Raw genomic sequence first — 19,090 nt, 5'->3', positions numbered from 1 at the left:
AAACATTAAATGGACTGCACATACTACTCACTTTATATACAAAATACACACTAGTAAACAATTCACAAAATAAACATACTAAACACCACTATACAAAAATAAAAACTTTTCACAATAGACAAAATACACACTGTCCATACAAAATATGCAATACACACACCTACACAAGATACATGCACACACATTAAACACATAAATATAAAACAAGCAATACACACTGTACACGAAAAACTAAATACAAATATGATAAAACATACTATACATACTCGACACATACTACGAATAATATTACACACACTATAAATAAAATACACAAAACACATGCATAACATAAATACATGCACACATTGTGCACACCCTACAGATATTATTACAAAATAAACTATTTATACACTTTGCAACAAATGCCTAAAACAAAATACTCTATTTATATACTACACATCAAATATATACATAAAATTCACAATTTATACATACGTGGTACCTACTACGCACACTCACTACAGACAATTTATAAGACAATTTATAGTACGCATAAAATTCACAATTTATACTACGCACTAAATGGACTGCACATACAACCCACATTCACTACGTACACAAAATACACAATTTAAATATGCTATATAATAAATGCACACACTATATACATGATATATACATTACACATACTACAAATATTAACTACTTTATAAATAAAATACACAAACGCAATATAAATAAAACACACTTCATATACATTGCGCACTATATACACACTATACATATCACAAATATTAAACACACTATAAATAAAATACATTACACATGTACTGTAAACATACATGCATACATTGCACACACTACGGGTAGTAGCACAAAATACACAATTTATACACTATACAACAAATATACACATAAAATACATAATTTATACATGCGTGACACATATTACAAATATTAAACACAATATAAATAAAAATCAAACAAAATATAAATAAAATAAACAAACATTAAATGGACTGCACATACTACACACTTTATATACAAAATACACACTAGTACTCAATTCACAAAATAAACATACTAAACACCACTATACAAAAATAAAAACTTTACACTATGGACAAAATACACACTGTCCATGCAAAATATGCAATACACACATCTACACAAGATACATGCACATACATTAAACACATAAATACAAAACAAGCAATACACACTGTACACGAAAAACAAAATACAAATATTATAAAACATACTATACATACTCGACACATACTACGAATAATATTACACACACTATAAATAAAATACACAAAACACATGCATAACATAAATACATACACACATTGTGCACACCCTACCGATACTATTACAAAATAAACTATTTATACACTCTGCAACAAATGCCTAAAACAAAATACTCTATTTATATACTACACATCAAATATATACATAAAATTCATAATTTATACATACGTGGTACCTACTACGCACACTCACTACAGACAATTTATAAGACAATTTATACTACGCATAAAATTCACAATTTATACTACGCACTAAATGGACTGCACATACAACCCACATTCACTACGTACCCAAAATACACAATTTAAATATGCTATATAATAAATGCACACACTATATACATGATATATACATTACACATACTATAAATATTAACTACTTTATAAATAAAATACACAAACGCAATATAAATAAAACAAACTTCATATACATTGCGCACTATATACACACTATACATATCACAAATATTAAACACACTATAAATAAAATACACTACACATGTACTGTAAATATACATGCATACATTGCACACACTACGGGTAGTAGCACAAAATACACAATTTATACACTATACAACAAATATATACAAAATAAATAATTTATACATGCGTGGCACATATTACAAATATTAAACACAATATAAATAAAAATCAAACACAATATAAATAAAATAAACAAACATTAAATGGACTGCACATACTACTCACTTTATATACAAAATACACACTAGTAAACAATTCACAAAATAAACATACTAAACACCACTATACAAAAATAAAAACTTTACACAATAGACAAAATACACACTGTCCAAACAAAATATGCAATACACACACCTACACAAGATACATGCACACACATTAAACACATAAATATAAAACAAGCAATACACACTGTACACGAAAAACTAAATACAAATATTATAAAACATACTATACATACTCGACACATACTACGAATAATATTACACACACTATAAATAAAATACACAAAACACATGCATAACATAAATACATACACACATTGTGCACACCCTACAGATATTATTACAAAATAAACTATTTATACACTTTGCAACAAATGCCTAAAACAAAATACTCTATTTATATACTACACATCAAATATATACATAAAATTCACAATTTATACATACGTGGTACCTACTACGCACACTCACTACAGACAATTTATAAGACAATTTATAGTACGCATAAAATTCACAATTTATACTACGCACTAAATGGACTGCACATACAACCCACATTCACTACGTACACAAAATACACAATTTAAATATACTATATAATAAATGCACACACTATATACATGATATATACATTACACATACTACAAATATTAACTACTTTATAAATAAAATACACAAACGCAATATAAATAAAACACACTTCATATACATTGCGCACTATATACACACTATACATATCACAAATATTAAACACACTATAAATAAAATACATTACACATGTACTGTAAACATACATGCATACATTGCACACACTACGGGTAGTAGCACAAAATACACAATTAATACACTATACAACAAATATACACATAAAATACATAATTTATACATGCGTGACACATATTACAAATATTAAACACTATATAAATAAAAATCAAACAAAATATAAATAAAATAACCAAACATTAAATGGACTGCACATACTACACACTTTATATACAAAATACACACTAGTACACAATTCACAAAATAAACATACTAAACACTACTATACAAAAATAAAAACTTTAGACTATAGACAAAATACACACTGTCCATACAAAATATGCAATACACAACATCTACACAAGATACAAGCACATACATTAAACACATAAATATAAAACAAGCAATACACACTGTACACGAAAAACTAAATACAAATATTATAAAACATACTATACATACTCGACACATACTACGAATAATATTACACACACTATAAATAAAATGCACAAAACACATGCATAACATAAATATATACACACATTGTGCACACACTACCGATACTATTACAAAATAAACTATTTATACTCTGCAACAAATGCCAAAAACAAAATACTCTATTTATATACTACACATCAAATATATACATAAAATTCACAATTTATACATACGTGGTACCTACTACGCACACTCACTACAGACAATTTATAAGACAATTTATACTACGCATAAAATTCACAATTTATACTACGCATAAAATTCACAATTTATACTACGCACTAAATGGACTGCACATACAACCCACACTCACTACGTACACAAAATACACAATTTAAATATACTATACAATAAATGCAAACACTATATACATGATATATACATTACACATACTACAAATATTAACTACTTTATAAATAAAATACATAAACGCAATATAAATAAAACAAACTTCATATACATTGCGCACTATATACACACTATACATATCACAAATATCAAACACACTATAAATAAAATACACTACACATGTACTGTAAACATACATGCATACATTGCACACACTACCCCGTAGCACAAAATACACAATTTATACACAATACAACAAATGCACAATTAAAATACACAATTTCACACATTGTACACACTACAAACATTAAACACGATATGAATAAAATACACAAACACAATATAAATAAAACACAAACACACACAACTCAACGACACTATAAAAAATGAATAACACTGCATGCATACTATGTACTATACACCATAGCACATAACACACATTGCACTCCCTCTGCACATCACACATATACGCACACTTTACACGCATATATATTAAAAAAAATTACACATTGTACACTAAATACATATACAAAACACAAACATTACAAAAACACTACACTTAGTACGCGGCACATACTACAAACAATAAACATACTATAAATAAAATATACAAACATACACAAAACACATATACAACAATAATACTTACATACATTGCAAACGCTACGCTACATATACTAAAACAAAATACTCTATTTATATACTACACAACAAATATATACATAAAATTGACAATTTATACATACGTGGCACCTACTACGCACACTCACTACAGGCATAAAATTCACAATTTATACTACGCACTAAATGGACTGCACATACAACCCACACTCACTACGTACACAAAATACACAATTTAAATATACTATACAATAAATGCACACACTATATACATGATACATACATTATACATTACACATACTACAAATATTAACTACTTTATAAATAAAATACACAAACACAATATAAATAAAACACACTTCATACACATTGCGCACTATATACACACTATACATATCACAAATATTAAACACACTATAAATAAAATACACTACACATGTACTGTAAACATACATGCATACATTGCACACACTACGGGTAGTAGCACAAAATACACAATTTATACACTATACAACAAATATACACATAAAATACATAATTTATAGCACATATACAAATATTAAACACAATATAAATAAAATAAACAAACATTAAATGGACCGCAATACTACACACATTATATACAAAATACACACTAGTACACAATTCACAAAATAAACATACTAAGCACCACTATAAAAAAATAAAAACTTTACACTATAAACAAAATACACACTGTCCATACAAAATATGCAATACACACACTACACTACACACACACTACACAAGATACATGCACACACATTAAACACATAAATATAAAACAAACAATACACACTGTACACGAAAAACTAAATACCAATATTACAAAAACATACTATACATACTCGGCACATACTACACTACAAATAAAATACACAAAACATATGCACAACATAAATACATACACACCTTGTGCACATTTCAGATACTATTACAAAATAAACTATTTATACACTCTACAACAAATGCACAAATAAAATACATAACAAATACACACGTGGTACATACTACAAACATTAAACACATTATAAATGAAATACACAAACACAATATAAATAAAACAAACAATAGATACAATATTATAAAACATACAATACTTATGCAGCACATACTACAAATACTAATACAAAATACACTACTTGTACTCTATACAACAAATGCACAATTAAAATACACAATTTCACACATGGTACACACTACAAACATTAAACACGATATAAATAAAATACACAAACACAATATAAATAAAACACACACACACACAACTCAACACATAACACATATAGCACTCCCTCTATACATCACACATATACGCATATACGCACACTTTACACATACATATTAAACAAAAACTACACATTGTACACAAAATACATATACAAAATACAAACATTACAAAAACACTACACTCAATACGCAACACATACTACAAACACTAAACATACTATAAATACTAATACAAAATACACTACTTATACACTATACAACAAATGCACAATTAAAATACACAATTTCACACATTGTACACACTACAAACATTAAACACGATATGAATAAAATACACAAACACAATATAAATAAAACACAAACACACACAACTCAACGACACTATAAAAAATGAATAACACTGCATACATACTATGTACTATACACCATAGCACATAACACACATTGCACTCCCTCTGCACATCACACATATACGCACACTTTACACGCATATATATTATAAAAAAATTACACATCGTACACTAAGTACATAAACAAAACACAAACATTACAAAAACACTACACTCAGTACGCGGCACATACTACAAACAATAAACATATTATAAATAAAATATACAAACATGCACAAAACACATGTACAACAATAATACTTACATACATTGCAAACGCTACGCTACATATACTTAAACAAAATACTCTATTTATATACTACACAACATATACATAAAATTCACAATTTATACATACGTGGCACCTACTACGCACACTCACTACAAACAATTTATACTACGCATAAAATTTACAATTTATACTACATACTAAATGGACTGCACATACAACCCACACTCACTGCGTACACAAAATACACAATTTAAATATACTATACAATAAATGCACACACTATATACATGATATATACATTATAATACTACAAATATTAACTACTTTATAAATAAAATACACAAACACAATATAAATAAAACACACTTCGTACACATTGCACACTATATACACATTATACATCCACAAATATTAAATACTATAAATAAAATACAATACACATGTAATGTAAACATACATGCCTACATTGCACACACTACGGGTAGTAGCACAAAATACACAATTTATACACTATACAACAAATATACACATAAAATACACAATTTATACATATGTGGCAAATATTACAAATATTAAATACAATATAAATAAAATACACAAACATTAAATGAACCGCACACACTACACACATTATATACAAAATACACCCTAGTACACAATTCACAAAATAAACATACTAAAACCACTATACAAAAACAAAAACTTTACACTATAGACAAAATACACACTGTCCACACAAAATATGCAATACACAACTACACTACACACACTATACACAAGATACATGCACACACATTATACACATAAATATAAAACAAACAATACACATTATACACGAAAAACTAAATACAAATATTATAAAACATACTGTACATACTGGGCACATACTACGAATATTACACACTATAAATAAAATACACAAAACACATGCACAACATAAATACATACACACATTGTGCACACACTACAGATACTATTACAACATAAATTATTTATACACTTTACAACAAATACACAAATAAAATACACAACTAATACACACGTGGTACTTACTACAAACATTAAACACATTATAAATAAAATACACAAACACAATATTATAAAACATACAATACATATGCGGCACATACTACAAATACTAATACAAAATACACTACTTATACACTATACAACAAATGCACAATTAAAATACACAATTTCACACATGGTACACACTACAAACAAAATATACCCCCTACTGTACACCATATACACAATATACATGCATTACACACAAAGTATACTTACACTACTACACAAAGTATACCAATACATATTATACACTACACGTAAAATTCACACACTTATTATACAAAATACTCATAGTGCCCACACAATAAACACACTGCACTTCACACAATATACACAAAATACACAAAATGTATACACTGCCGGCACTACACAAATACACACACTTTACACATACAGAAAATACAGACACCATAAACACACTTCATGATGAATGACAGAAAAGTTGAAGCATCTGCGACATCTGCCAGAAAGTTAAAAGATGAGAAATTGGAGAAAGATGAAAAACCTTGACTTGCTTCAGTATGCTGTCGAGGGAGATTAACGACACTAGCCTTGCATCTTCAGCAGAAGTGGAAGGACTCCGAATAGGTGCAGCGCCACTTTCTAAATTTAACATCTCTGCGTCGTTTTTCATTTGTTGTAAAATCTGATTCGAGTAAACGGTGTTTGCAGAATTTCAGTATTTGAGAAGTGAGGTAACCAAGAAAAAGAGATCCAGCGCTCTATAATACAGACCTTTCTTCTCTTGTGATCAACAGATTCAAGAGCTGAACGTAGCTTAGCTACTTGAGCAGGGTCTTCCGCTGCTTCAGTCGCCAAAGTACCAGCAATATCCTTATGGACCAATATAACCGTAGATATCAGTATGTGAACCATAACAAACCACATTACTGTAAACAATATAAAAAAAGCATACAGTAAAAGATCTAGATAATGGCACTCTGTCCGTAGCTGCACAAAGATGGGAATCTAAAGAAAATGGTAAGAACATACCTTCAAATGTTGCAGCTGTGAAGTATAAAGACATCTGGAATAATCAGATAACAGCTGTCCAAGAGCATCGGTAGTCGGAGGCTGGGCAGCACCAAGTCCAGCCATCCAACCATCCATTATTGCTGTAGAGAGAAGTTCCAGCTGACCAGTTGCTCCTGCAGCCGTGTCATCAGCAATGGAAAGGAAATCATTGATTGTTGCTTTGCTTCTGAAATGACAAGGTTGGAATGGCCCATCCACTGTGTGTGGATTTGTTGCTTTGCTAATACAAATTACAAGGAAATCGTTTCAATTTAGTATCTTATTCAGGCTTAAGCTGTTAGAGAGGTGTAACTCATCTATACAGAAATAAAGAATAACATAAACATGCTAGAATGGAAAAGACATTAAATCTAGTGATTAGTACAAATGGAATCAAGAAGGAAAACACGACTAATTTACCTGATCAATTCCACGTATCTTCAGAACTAGAACTACTGATGACAACTTTGACTTCTTCTCTGGTTTTATATTTACTTTGAACCCTTGAATTCGGTCCCCAACCAGCATATTCCTTGAACTAGAATCGTAACGAACTAGAGATCTTCCAGCGCTCAACTCGAGAAACCTTACATCACGAAAGACATTTTCACTTTTACACTCGATGCTTATCATATTATAAGATTTCATGTTTCACTCAAGTAGAAAAATTTGTCTATTCAACTAGTAGATCGACACATGACAGGGAGGCACCTTAATTGATTGTAGCTCCAGTTATCGAGCAAGCAGGGACATTATATAGAAAATCCTAACACGAGAGACAAGCATCGTATCCAACACTCTTCAAGGCTCCATTTTACGAATGAAAGAAAAAACAGCATCTCTTATTTCAGCTAGGATTTCATGCTCTCTAGAAGCACCTGCCGTAATGACTGCAGCCAGTACCTGCACATAGGAAACCAAGCAGTTATCAGGAAGCTATATTCCATGAAAGATGATAGAATTTAAATTTTTAACAATCGAGTTTTTCTCAGCTGAGACACATACATAACAAATGCATAAGGATGCAAATGCATACAAAACAAATCTTATTGATTAACCAAGGCGATAGATCCAAATGTATCGAACACCCTCAAACCATAGAAGGAAAAGGTAAATCTTAACAAATACTTCAGAGCTATGTCATTAACACATGCTCTGGAACCAAGCTAATTTTCTTAATCTTCTCAGATGCCAGAATGTTTCTTAAGGTAACTTATTTTGCAGACTGAACTTGCTGAGCAGATGCAATCATGTCATTCTTCAGCACAGTGAATTTCAGCTTTCTTATCATCATGATACCAAAAACTATATGTTGCCGACTGTATTCATAAGAGGAGGTAGAAGGTGCTGAACACAGAATACTAAGGCGAGCGTAGAAAAATGCAAGCAAGGAACCGATAAGTTCATGACGGCCTGAACCAGAATCAGAATGCCTCCATTACCCGGTGTGAAAGGAAACCAAAAGTGCACTACTCCTGAATTAAAACAAATAATAAAGAAACAAAGGGGGGAAAGGAAAACGAGAAAGTAATCAGGAATGAAGAAAGAATTCAGAAGTGTGAGATTTTATTTAACCGGTAGGATAAAGTTATATGTGCTATTAATAGAACTTGTAATATGCTAAGTCATAAAAGCATAGGAAAACCAAAAGGATCAAGATAAAGTGTAAACAGAGACCAAAAAATTATAAGACAGTTACATCCAATCACCTCTACGAGAGTTTCTGTTCTCAAAGTTGTAACACCAGTCCCAATGTTAATGTAATCCATAAAGCGCACAATGAGAGAAAGTAGCACAGTTAAACGTGATAATTTACTTGCTGAGGTTGATCTAGAAGACCGTGGTAAACCCGATGAGGCAAATTGTATTGACAGCAAAGCACCACTGAGTGACTGCATTGTGGGTTTGAGTAGATTAGCTCACAAAAATAAAGTCAAAAACAAGGTAAAAATAGAAAAAGTATCAAGTGAACTACATCAAAGAAGACAAAGACCCTATTACTTGCCTTAGGAAGGGTAGGTGTGTTGTGATGGCTTCATGTAATTAGGAGTCAACTCTCATCTAGAGAACTTGGTGGTCTCTGTTGTAGTGAGATCGAAGAGGGGAATTGCTAATCCACACGAGATGCTGCCAGGTCAGATCAGAGAAAATGATGGGCCTGCAATCTGAAACCAAAATGACCGCGTCGATGATCTGCATTGGCACTATGGCAGCCAACATCAGGTTAAGTATAAGCCGCTGAAATACGGTTAAGATCCCTCTCTATAAATGCTGCAAAGTGTAGGATATGATGGCAGTACTGTGGCCACTCAATAAGACGGTCCACAAACTGCTCCAATGCCTTACTCCCAAATGAAAACATCATAATGTCATAAATCCAAGGTCAGACTGTAATTCACAATAATAACATTCACTGATAACCTAGGAAGGAACAAACTTCCGAATCTGCAGGCTTCCACAAAGCATCTAAAAGAGCTCGTAAAGCAATACCCAACGTAAGGTGAGTCACGCGTTGATGCTTTATGACTGATCTGAAGTAGAAGCATTTACAAAGGATAAACATTATAGGCAAGCTAAAAATTTTACAACAGGATAACATTACAATTAACATAGTTAGGTTGAAGAGTATTTTATGACATTATTTATCTGGGATCATGTTCACACAGTAAACCAATAATTTGATTTATCAATCATAAACATCAAACGGACAGGTAAAGATAAAAAACTCAAACACAGTAGACTAAGTATAAAACTACCCAACTGGCATATAAGAGATGTTAGGTCAAAATAAATTGTTGAGGAACTTGACCAAACAGATCACTTCAAAAAGAATATGCTGAATTATCTCAGTAGCCTCAAGTGCAACAGGAAGTGCAACAGGATTGGCACACAGCTCTGAAATCTGACCCAAAAAGAATTTTCCTGCATACAGGCAAGAAAAGGGTTACACGTTTAGTGCAACACGTAGAAGAATTCCAAGGACATAAAAATAATAAATTGTTGTATGTATTCCACTTCCTACAACTAAACAAAAAATTATATCTAAATGTATGTATAAAGAAGAGAATAACTAACCACACATCCTGGTATCGTGTTCTTCAGAATTAGACAAAGCTAGACCAACTTCAATTTTATCAGGTACAGACAAGTGTAGAGCATCAGACTGATTATGCAGAAGTTCTTCATTGATGGCTTTAGTATGAAATGACACACTTAATATCGAACTAAAGTTAGGTTTAATAAATAAAAGTTTGAATATTGAAGCAAATATTAGTTGCAGCTTTATACCCTTCAACTCGCTGGAATAAATAGTGAGGTGGTCAAAACTAAACTGGAGCAGTACTACTCAATGAGACGGTCCAGAAACTGCTCTAATACCTTACTCTCGAAGGAAAACATGGGAATGTCATAAATCCAAGGTTAGACTAAAATTCAAATTAATAACATTAACTAATAACCTAGGAAGGAACAAAGTCTTGAATTTGCAAGCTTCCCCAAAGCATCTAAAGCAGCTCAAGCAATACACAGCATATGGTGAGTCAGAAGTTGATGCAGCAATACACAGCATATGGTGAGTCACAAGTTGATGCAGCAATACACAGCATATGGTGAGTCACAAGTGATGATTATTGACTGATACTGAAGCAGAAGCATTCACAAAGGATAAACATTACTGGCAAGCTGAAAATTTTAGAACGGCGTAACATTACAACTCATAGTTAAGTTGAATAGTATATTACAACACTATTAATCTGTTCTTATGTTCACTCAGTAAACCAGAATTTGTTGTATCAATCATAATCATCAAATGGACAGGTAAAGAAAACAAACTCAAATATACAGAGATCGAAGTAGTCTAGATTCCATCTATTGTAGTTAAAGTATTTACTACATAGTGGCAACAAGCTGCAATTTTCATTCCTGCATTGCAAAAATATTAAAATCATGAGAAAGATCAGTCACCCTGCTACAGTAGTGGCAACACTAACCTCATATAAAGTATCTTTACTTGACACTAATTGAGTGCTCAACCAGTTTCCAAGGCCCACGATTTCTTTTTTAGATGCAAGTCCTGCAAACTGAATGCCAAAGTAAAAAGGAAATGTGTGTAGTAAGTAACTGGGAAAGAGCCTATAAAAACATTTAGCAGATATATTAAGAAGCCAAGACTTGACAATCAATGGGGTTTACATATCAAAGAAACACTTATATAGCACATATTTGTATAGGGCATATGAGACAAAGAAAAATAGGATGCTATCTATGTATGTATGAATTAATTATGCTGTAAGGTAGCAAAAAGTGGATTAGAAAAGTAGAAAATTATGCTGCAAGGTAGCAAAAAGTGGATTAGAAAAAGTAGAAAAACGTCAGGCACAGTATAACAAACAAAAATATAATATATGTAACAGATCAATTATAAAGCTGCAAAATGCAGCAAAGAATGAATTAAATAAGTAGGAAAAATAGAGGCGCAACAACCAAGAAACAGAAGATCACAAAGCAAGCTCAAAAATCAATAAATAGACTTTTGCCTTCAGTTTTCCACCGTGTCCCCCTCATCTTTTAAGTTAAGAACTCAGTCGCCCACTACCACCCTCGACCTTCAGATCGACGAAGTACTTTCTAGTCTATTTATGCACTAGGAACTATCACAGAAAACACCTTAGTTCCACGAGAGATAACATTTGCAAGAACGAATCTAAATGCTTAGAGAGGCCTTCAAATTGACTAAGAGTAACACGACAATATGCTGAATTATCTCAATAGCCTCAAACGCAACGGGATTGGTACACAGCAGCTCTGCAATCTGACTCAAACAGAAAGTCTTTCCTGAATTCACAGCCAAGAAAAGGGTTACAGGTTTAGTGCAACAAGTAGAAGAATTCCAAGGAGATAAAAATAATAAAGTGTTGTATGTATTCCACTTCCTACAACTAAACAAAAAATTATGTCTAAATGTATGTACAAAGAAGAGAATAACTAACCACACATCCTGGTATCATGATGATATCGTGTTCTTCAGAATTAGACAAAGCAAGTCCAACCCCAATTTTATCAGGTACCAACAAGTGTAGAGCATCATAAAGATTTGGCAATAGTTCTTCATTGATGGCTTTAGTATGAAATGACACACTAAATATCGAACTAACGTTAGGTTTATTAAATAAATGTTTGAATATTGAAGCAAATATTGGTTGCAGCTTTATACCCTTAAACTCGCTGGAATAAATAGTGAGGTGGTCAAAATTGAACTGGAGCAGTAGTACACTACCCTCCATTCCATCCATTTTGTAATAACAAGTTAAACAATTACCCACACACATCAATTACTTCCCAAACATAAGTCTTGCTTGCCCTCAAGCAAGTTAGATAAATAAGCACATTCACAGGACATTTTATAATCCTCTACTTCAAGTCACGTCAAATCACATGAATCATTTAGAGAAATTAGGTTGAGCCCGAATTCACGCGCGAGCAAGACTTTAGAACAAGAATTGTACACAAACTAATTCCCTAAGAGCTAGGCATCCAATGCTTCAATGTAAGTTCGATTTATGTCTTGGGAGTCTCAAACCATCGTCGCTAATTCATAAAGAGAAGTTCTTCCAGCTATTCTTTATTTTAAGCACATAAGATCTTTCTCCCAAAATCAAGCAAAATTCATCGCTCACAAGTCAATATGATGCATAAATCAAAAGGTCTTTTTCATTTGGATGTAACGGGGCTTTTGGTAAAGGTGTGATCATATTTGGATAAGTAGCTTATCACCATTCTTAAAATACTAGCACATCCCTCACAACATCCTTCACAACATCCTTCCCATCTCACTGAATGCGTACAAAATTCTGACAGCTCAACACCCCAAACTTGAGATTTTTCTACCATCTAAACCAAGTCATATTATTCTTTTGAGCATAATTCTGTTTTTTGCTCGATATTCTTTTTTCTAGCCTTGGCTTTTTTAACTCATGAAAGGCTGCCTTTTTATTTTATTTTTTTTACTTGCCTTGGCTTTTTTTTACACATGAAAGGCTGCCTTTTTATTTATGTTTTTTCTAGCCTTGGCTTTTTTTTACACATGAAAGGCTGCCTTTTTATTTTTTATTTTTTCAAGCCTTGGCTTTTTTTTATACATTAAAGGCTGCCTTTTTATTTTACTTTTGTTTGAAGAGCCAGTTTTTTTCATTTGTATCTCAATATAAATGAATACAACCTAATGAATGTTCCAGGACTTCCAACTTTTCCTTACCACCATAAATACCCTCCTAAGAATGTGCTAGCACTTTAATTTTAGTGACTAGGGTAGAAAATATAGGCCAACAAACAGATATAATAAGTAGGCTAATATAGTGACTTCAAAATTTTCAACAAAGAAATTAGGCTTTTGGGGCTCAAACCGGCTCACTAGTGGTTTATGTAGGGTTAGGCATGTGATAATTTGGATATGAGGCTTTTAATCCTATTGCCTAAATCATTTTTATGCACCAATATCAACAAGATTGCAACTCATAAAGCTCTCATTCAGTTGATCTGCCCTATGGCTTTTTCAATTAATTTTTCAAAACCAGAATAGTTCTCTCTCCTTAGCTCAAGAAATCGGGCACCAAAGAACACTATTGTCACTGTATTTGAAGCACGGGAAACCTAGTTCTCCAGAAGTTAGTAAGCAACAACAAGTTTACGGACCAACCCTCGAGAGAAACGAACTCTACACTAATAACCCAAAAAAAGTGGTGAAAGTAGTGACAATCAATGGAGAGAAAATCTTGCATGCACACACAAATAGCAAGTGGTGAAACACTGTTCGTGGAAGCTTTTCGTTCTCACTACAAAGTAGCATAGTACTAGGGCAATTTTTGGATATTTATGAAGCTAATATCCTTTGTTTATCGACTGGTGATGTGTATGAAATCATTAAAAACTAGGGAGATGCACATATTAGAGAGCCGTGACAGACAACCTCTTGAAAATTTATCATAATATGTCAATTAACATTTAAATTCTCTTTAAAATTCAACATATCAGGCATGAATGAGAAAAAATAGCAGCTAGGCACTCATGTATAAGTAGGAAACATCTCAAGTTGAGTATATACGGGTTTGAATAACACCCGAAAAAGATGAGAAGTAGAGTTACCAGAATCCTCAAAGACCAGGATTTTGACGACTACAAAGATGAGAAGTAGAGCTACTCCTTTTTTCATCAGGGCCGAGTCCAACACAGGAAGCTAGTTGCTCTACAGTCCACCCCTTCCCAAGCTCCTGCAAGAAGAAACAAACTTCATTAAAAACTTATCAAGAAGACAACGGATATGATTATGATAAAAACAGATGCACTTAACATTTTATGGAAAAGGATGACTGATATCCATAGGTTAAGCTAGGTTAAGCCAGAGAGGTTTTACATGGACTAAATGATCTTCCGATGCAGAACGAACGATTCGGGACTCAAATTGACTTATAAATAACCTACAAAGAAGATTGTCAATCTTAGATAGCCTTAAAAATGCATTAAGTACAGAATGCATGCATGCACATAATGATAAATGTGGTGAGTGAAGCAGGTTTATTAAAGAAATGTCAATGCGTTCAGGTAGTAAAAATTCTAATCAGATGACAGGGTAAAATCTAGAAAAAACTGGTTGTTAACAATGCATTCCCGGAACAACTTTTGCTGACACATGGGCTGTAGAAATTGAAGAGAAGAATCACAGTGCTGCCAGAGATGATTCAAGGTCTCTTCAGTAGTAGGGGATGCACTTCTAGATGAATCGTTGGTCTGCAGATACTTGACATCTACACAAACAGCAACAAATGCTGCCTCTTTGAATATGTACACCTGCCACAAACTCCACTTACTCAGCCACAACATAATTTGATAACACTTTGAAATAACAACAATCAAGAAGATGAAGTGGGAAGATGTATAACATTAAACTAGTAATTTAATGTTCTCAGTTTTCACCAAATCCTGGATTGCTACCTTGTAATACGCAGTCAATACTTGAGCAACCTCTTGGTAATGTGGAGAAACAATGACTGTCAACAATTGTAGACTGCAAGCTACGAGAACCGCATGAAGAAGAACCATGTCATTGGGAATGGTGTGAGATTCCTGGATACGAAGTAGTAAGTACATATCTACAAACAACATATAAAAGACCAGGTCAATCAGTTGTTCTGATATCTTCATATCTTCAAGCAATATCTGAAGAAAACATATGATGATATATGAATTAAGGGGCATGCTGAGGATGTATACGCATATAACCACAACATATGATGATATATGAATTAAGGGGCATGCTGAGGATGTATACGCATATAACCACATCATAACACACGTAAAAATATGTTGCCAGATGTTGAGAATGAGCTAGGATTAATGTGAAGATAAGGAGCTGTGAATCAAAGTTATTAAAGGTTAAAGGTTAAAGGTTAAAGGGCTCTGGAGAGGTGGAACTAAAAAACCTATAAAGCATTAAGTAGCTCATATCATACAAATGATGGGTGAGTTTATGATCTTAGAAAGTTGTGGTTTATGCAAAAACATTAGCAACTGCTGTTACAGAAAACTACAGGAAATTATGCACAAAGGTTGTCAGGATAACTACAAAAAAACTTGTTAAAATACTTTTAAACCTGACTGCAAATCTCATAATATTGAGAATGAAAAATGAGAAGCAACCAAAAGCAACTTAAAGCAAAAAAAGGAAAGCGAAAACAAACATACTGTTACATGATGCAGTGGAAAAAAACCACAGAGAATAAAGTCGCTAGTAAAGCAACCAAGTCAAAATAAAGATTTTCTTTCCATCCGTTTATGTTTGTTGTCTTGCATCAATCAGCACACAAATCCAATTATAAGTGTAATATAGGACTTTTGAAAATTAACAAAAAAAATAGAGCAATGCCATCTACTTGATATAATGATAGATAACACAGTATCACTTCCGATAACCTGTTCAATTTTGGGCACCCGAGAGGCAAGATCACACATAGAATGTAAGAGAAGGATTCCACATAGAAAATACTTGAACGTGGATTTTTCCCTTTCCCAAACCATAATCACCGCAATAAGGTGAAGAGGAAGATTCCTTGCAAATTTTTCCAAGTCAACCTGCAATAATCATGTGATTCCAACATGTGCATTCTGACGTGTAAATAGCAATAACAATATCTGTAACATAAATAACAACTTTAGCAACAACCCTATTAATTTCTATGAGTACATCCCAGATACAACAAGCCAAGAAATTGCAGATTTCACCTCTGCCGAAAATCCCAACAAACTACAGTTATAGTGTATATAGATAGATAGATAGATAGATAGATAGATAGATAGATAGATAGATAGATAGATAGATAGATAGATAGACTCCTACTCCCAATCAGTTTCACTATCACACAATTGTTTCACCACCAAAACCGAGAGAGAAATAGAGAGTCAGTGGGTCTAGCTTTCACAATGGTTGAGCCCAAATTTTAAGATAAATGCTCAAAGGGATAACACCAATCTACAAATAAGCAAGCAATATCAACCCAAGAATGTTTGGACATCACAACAAGTTTATTAGCTTCGCAAATCAAGAAGAAAACCCAATCTCATGAATACAAATCTAACTCCCTAACGTATCTAGCCAAACAGGAAGATAAAATTTGTAAACTGAAAAATTAATAGAAACTTACCTAAGCCGAGAAGTCCACGGCAGTCCGACGAAATTGACTGTGACAATGCAGCCGATATGGCTGGAGACCGAAGTGAGACCCCGACGGCAGCGACTGCTCGGTGGATTCTCGAGTGCCTCCAACCGCTCGGCGGCACCTGATATCTGACGGATGGACTGACGGCATGACAGCCTTGCGACTCGGCGGCTGGTGTGCGCGACGTCGGCGATTCCAGACCGAGGAGAGTGCAACTGGAACGGAGGGAGCGACTCCGAAGCGACGGAGGCCGCTGTCTGCAAGCGAGTCCAGCGAGTGTGTGCGCAAAGGAGAGTCGGTGCCGGCTGCTGTTGACCGACGGCAGTAGCGGTCAGGCGGAATTGAAATTTGGGAGGAATTCAAAATGGCTTTAATCGACCGAACGGAGGCTGCGTCGAATTGTTTGGGGAGAAATCTGACCGGTGATGGAGTGTAGTCGCCGGCGTGAGAAAGGCGGAAGGGTGCCGACGGGAATTGGTTCCTTCATTTGGGGATCTATGATTTGGGGAAAGTAAATTCAAATTGAAAGATATAACGACAATTGAAATTTGAGAGGAAACCATGAACATTTTTATTTATTAATTTATAGTACTTCCGTAAATTTACTCTCAATATAAAACTTGTCATTTTTTTTGGAATCCACATACATTAATCGATTGTACAAGTAAAAAAAATAAAAGGGACGATGAAGTGTCTATTGCATTATAATTTTTTTTATTTTTTTTATTTAATGAAATTATCATTGCACTTCTTCATCCGTATTTGTGTCAAATTTTAATTCTGCAAATTTTAATCCGTAAATTGTTTAATTTGGTGAATTTGTGAATTTTTATTATTGTGATAAGTCCGTCGGGACGTATTTGTGTCGAAATTTTAATTCTGTAAAGTGTTTAATTCCGTAAATTATTTAATTTAGTAAATTTGTGAATTTTTATTATTGTGAGAAGTCCGTCGGGATGTCTGTCATTGTACAGTGGAATGTCCTTATAACGTGGCAGAAATTGAACCACTAAAAATAAAACTAAAAATACTAATTAACGCCTATCCGACTACATATTAATGTCGCCAATTGCTCAATTCCATAGATTAAGAATGAATTCGCAATTTGGCAAAATTCATCAATTAAAATCATGTTCAATTTTTAATCACTACCACTTCTTTGATTTTAATTTTTATTTAAAATTTTATTTTAGTCTCC

General features: G+C 33.0%; 2 protein-coding genes across 15 annotated transcripts in view; both read right to left on the bottom strand.

Moving 5' to 3' along the window:
* LOC121746110 (kinesin-like protein KIN-14A) overlaps positions 1–10,061 on the bottom strand; it is a 103,590-nt gene extending 93,529 nt beyond the window's left edge. The window contains exons 1-6 of the mRNA XM_042140031.1: positions 9,895–10,061; positions 8,897–9,088; positions 8,606–8,771; positions 8,165–8,426; positions 7,907–8,005; positions 7,677–7,817 (exon numbers count right to left, since the gene is read on the bottom strand). Coding sequence (XP_041995965.1) covers positions 7,677–7,817; positions 7,907–8,005; positions 8,165–8,281 — 357 coding nt within the window. The 5' untranslated portion in view covers positions 8,282–8,426; positions 8,606–8,771; positions 8,897–9,088; positions 9,895–10,061. The remainder of the gene's footprint in view (positions 1–7,676; positions 7,818–7,906; positions 8,006–8,164; positions 8,427–8,605; positions 8,772–8,896; positions 9,089–9,894) is intronic.
* A 135-nt stretch (positions 10,062–10,196) lies between these two features.
* Positions 10,197–18,414, bottom strand: LOC121746129. Of its 14 annotated transcripts, none has more exons than XR_006038908.1 (9): positions 17,878–18,414; positions 17,150–17,308; positions 16,172–16,329; positions 15,531–16,027; positions 15,326–15,450; positions 12,175–13,321; positions 11,474–12,106; positions 11,261–11,397; positions 10,197–11,107 (listed from the first exon to the last, which is right to left on the bottom strand). XR_006038908.1 is itself a non-coding variant. In XM_042140053.1 (5 exons), the coding sequence occupies exons 2-5, from the start codon at positions 17,252–17,254 to the stop codon at positions 15,637–15,639; spliced, it is 459 nt and encodes a 152-aa protein (XP_041995987.1). In that variant the 5' UTR covers positions 17,255–17,308; positions 17,878–18,414; the 3' UTR covers positions 15,457–15,636. The 14 variants fall into 14 exon arrangements, 3 of the variants coding, with proteins under 3 accessions (XP_041995987.1, XP_041995993.1, XP_041995980.1); XR_006038906.1 differs by having other exon boundaries at positions 11,261–12,106; positions 12,175–13,018; positions 13,174–13,321; XR_006038911.1 differs by having other exon boundaries at positions 11,261–12,106; positions 15,594–15,657; positions 15,901–16,027.
* Positions 18,415–19,090: the final 676 nt, after the last annotated feature.

This window comes from Salvia splendens, chromosome 1 (genome assembly GCF_004379255.2).
Source record: "Salvia splendens isolate huo1 chromosome 1, SspV2, whole genome shotgun sequence".
Taxonomy (NCBI): domain Eukaryota; kingdom Viridiplantae; phylum Streptophyta; class Magnoliopsida; order Lamiales; family Lamiaceae; genus Salvia; species Salvia splendens.
Note: the sequence above shows the minus strand (reverse complement) of the source record. Positions and strands in the feature narration are given on the sequence as shown.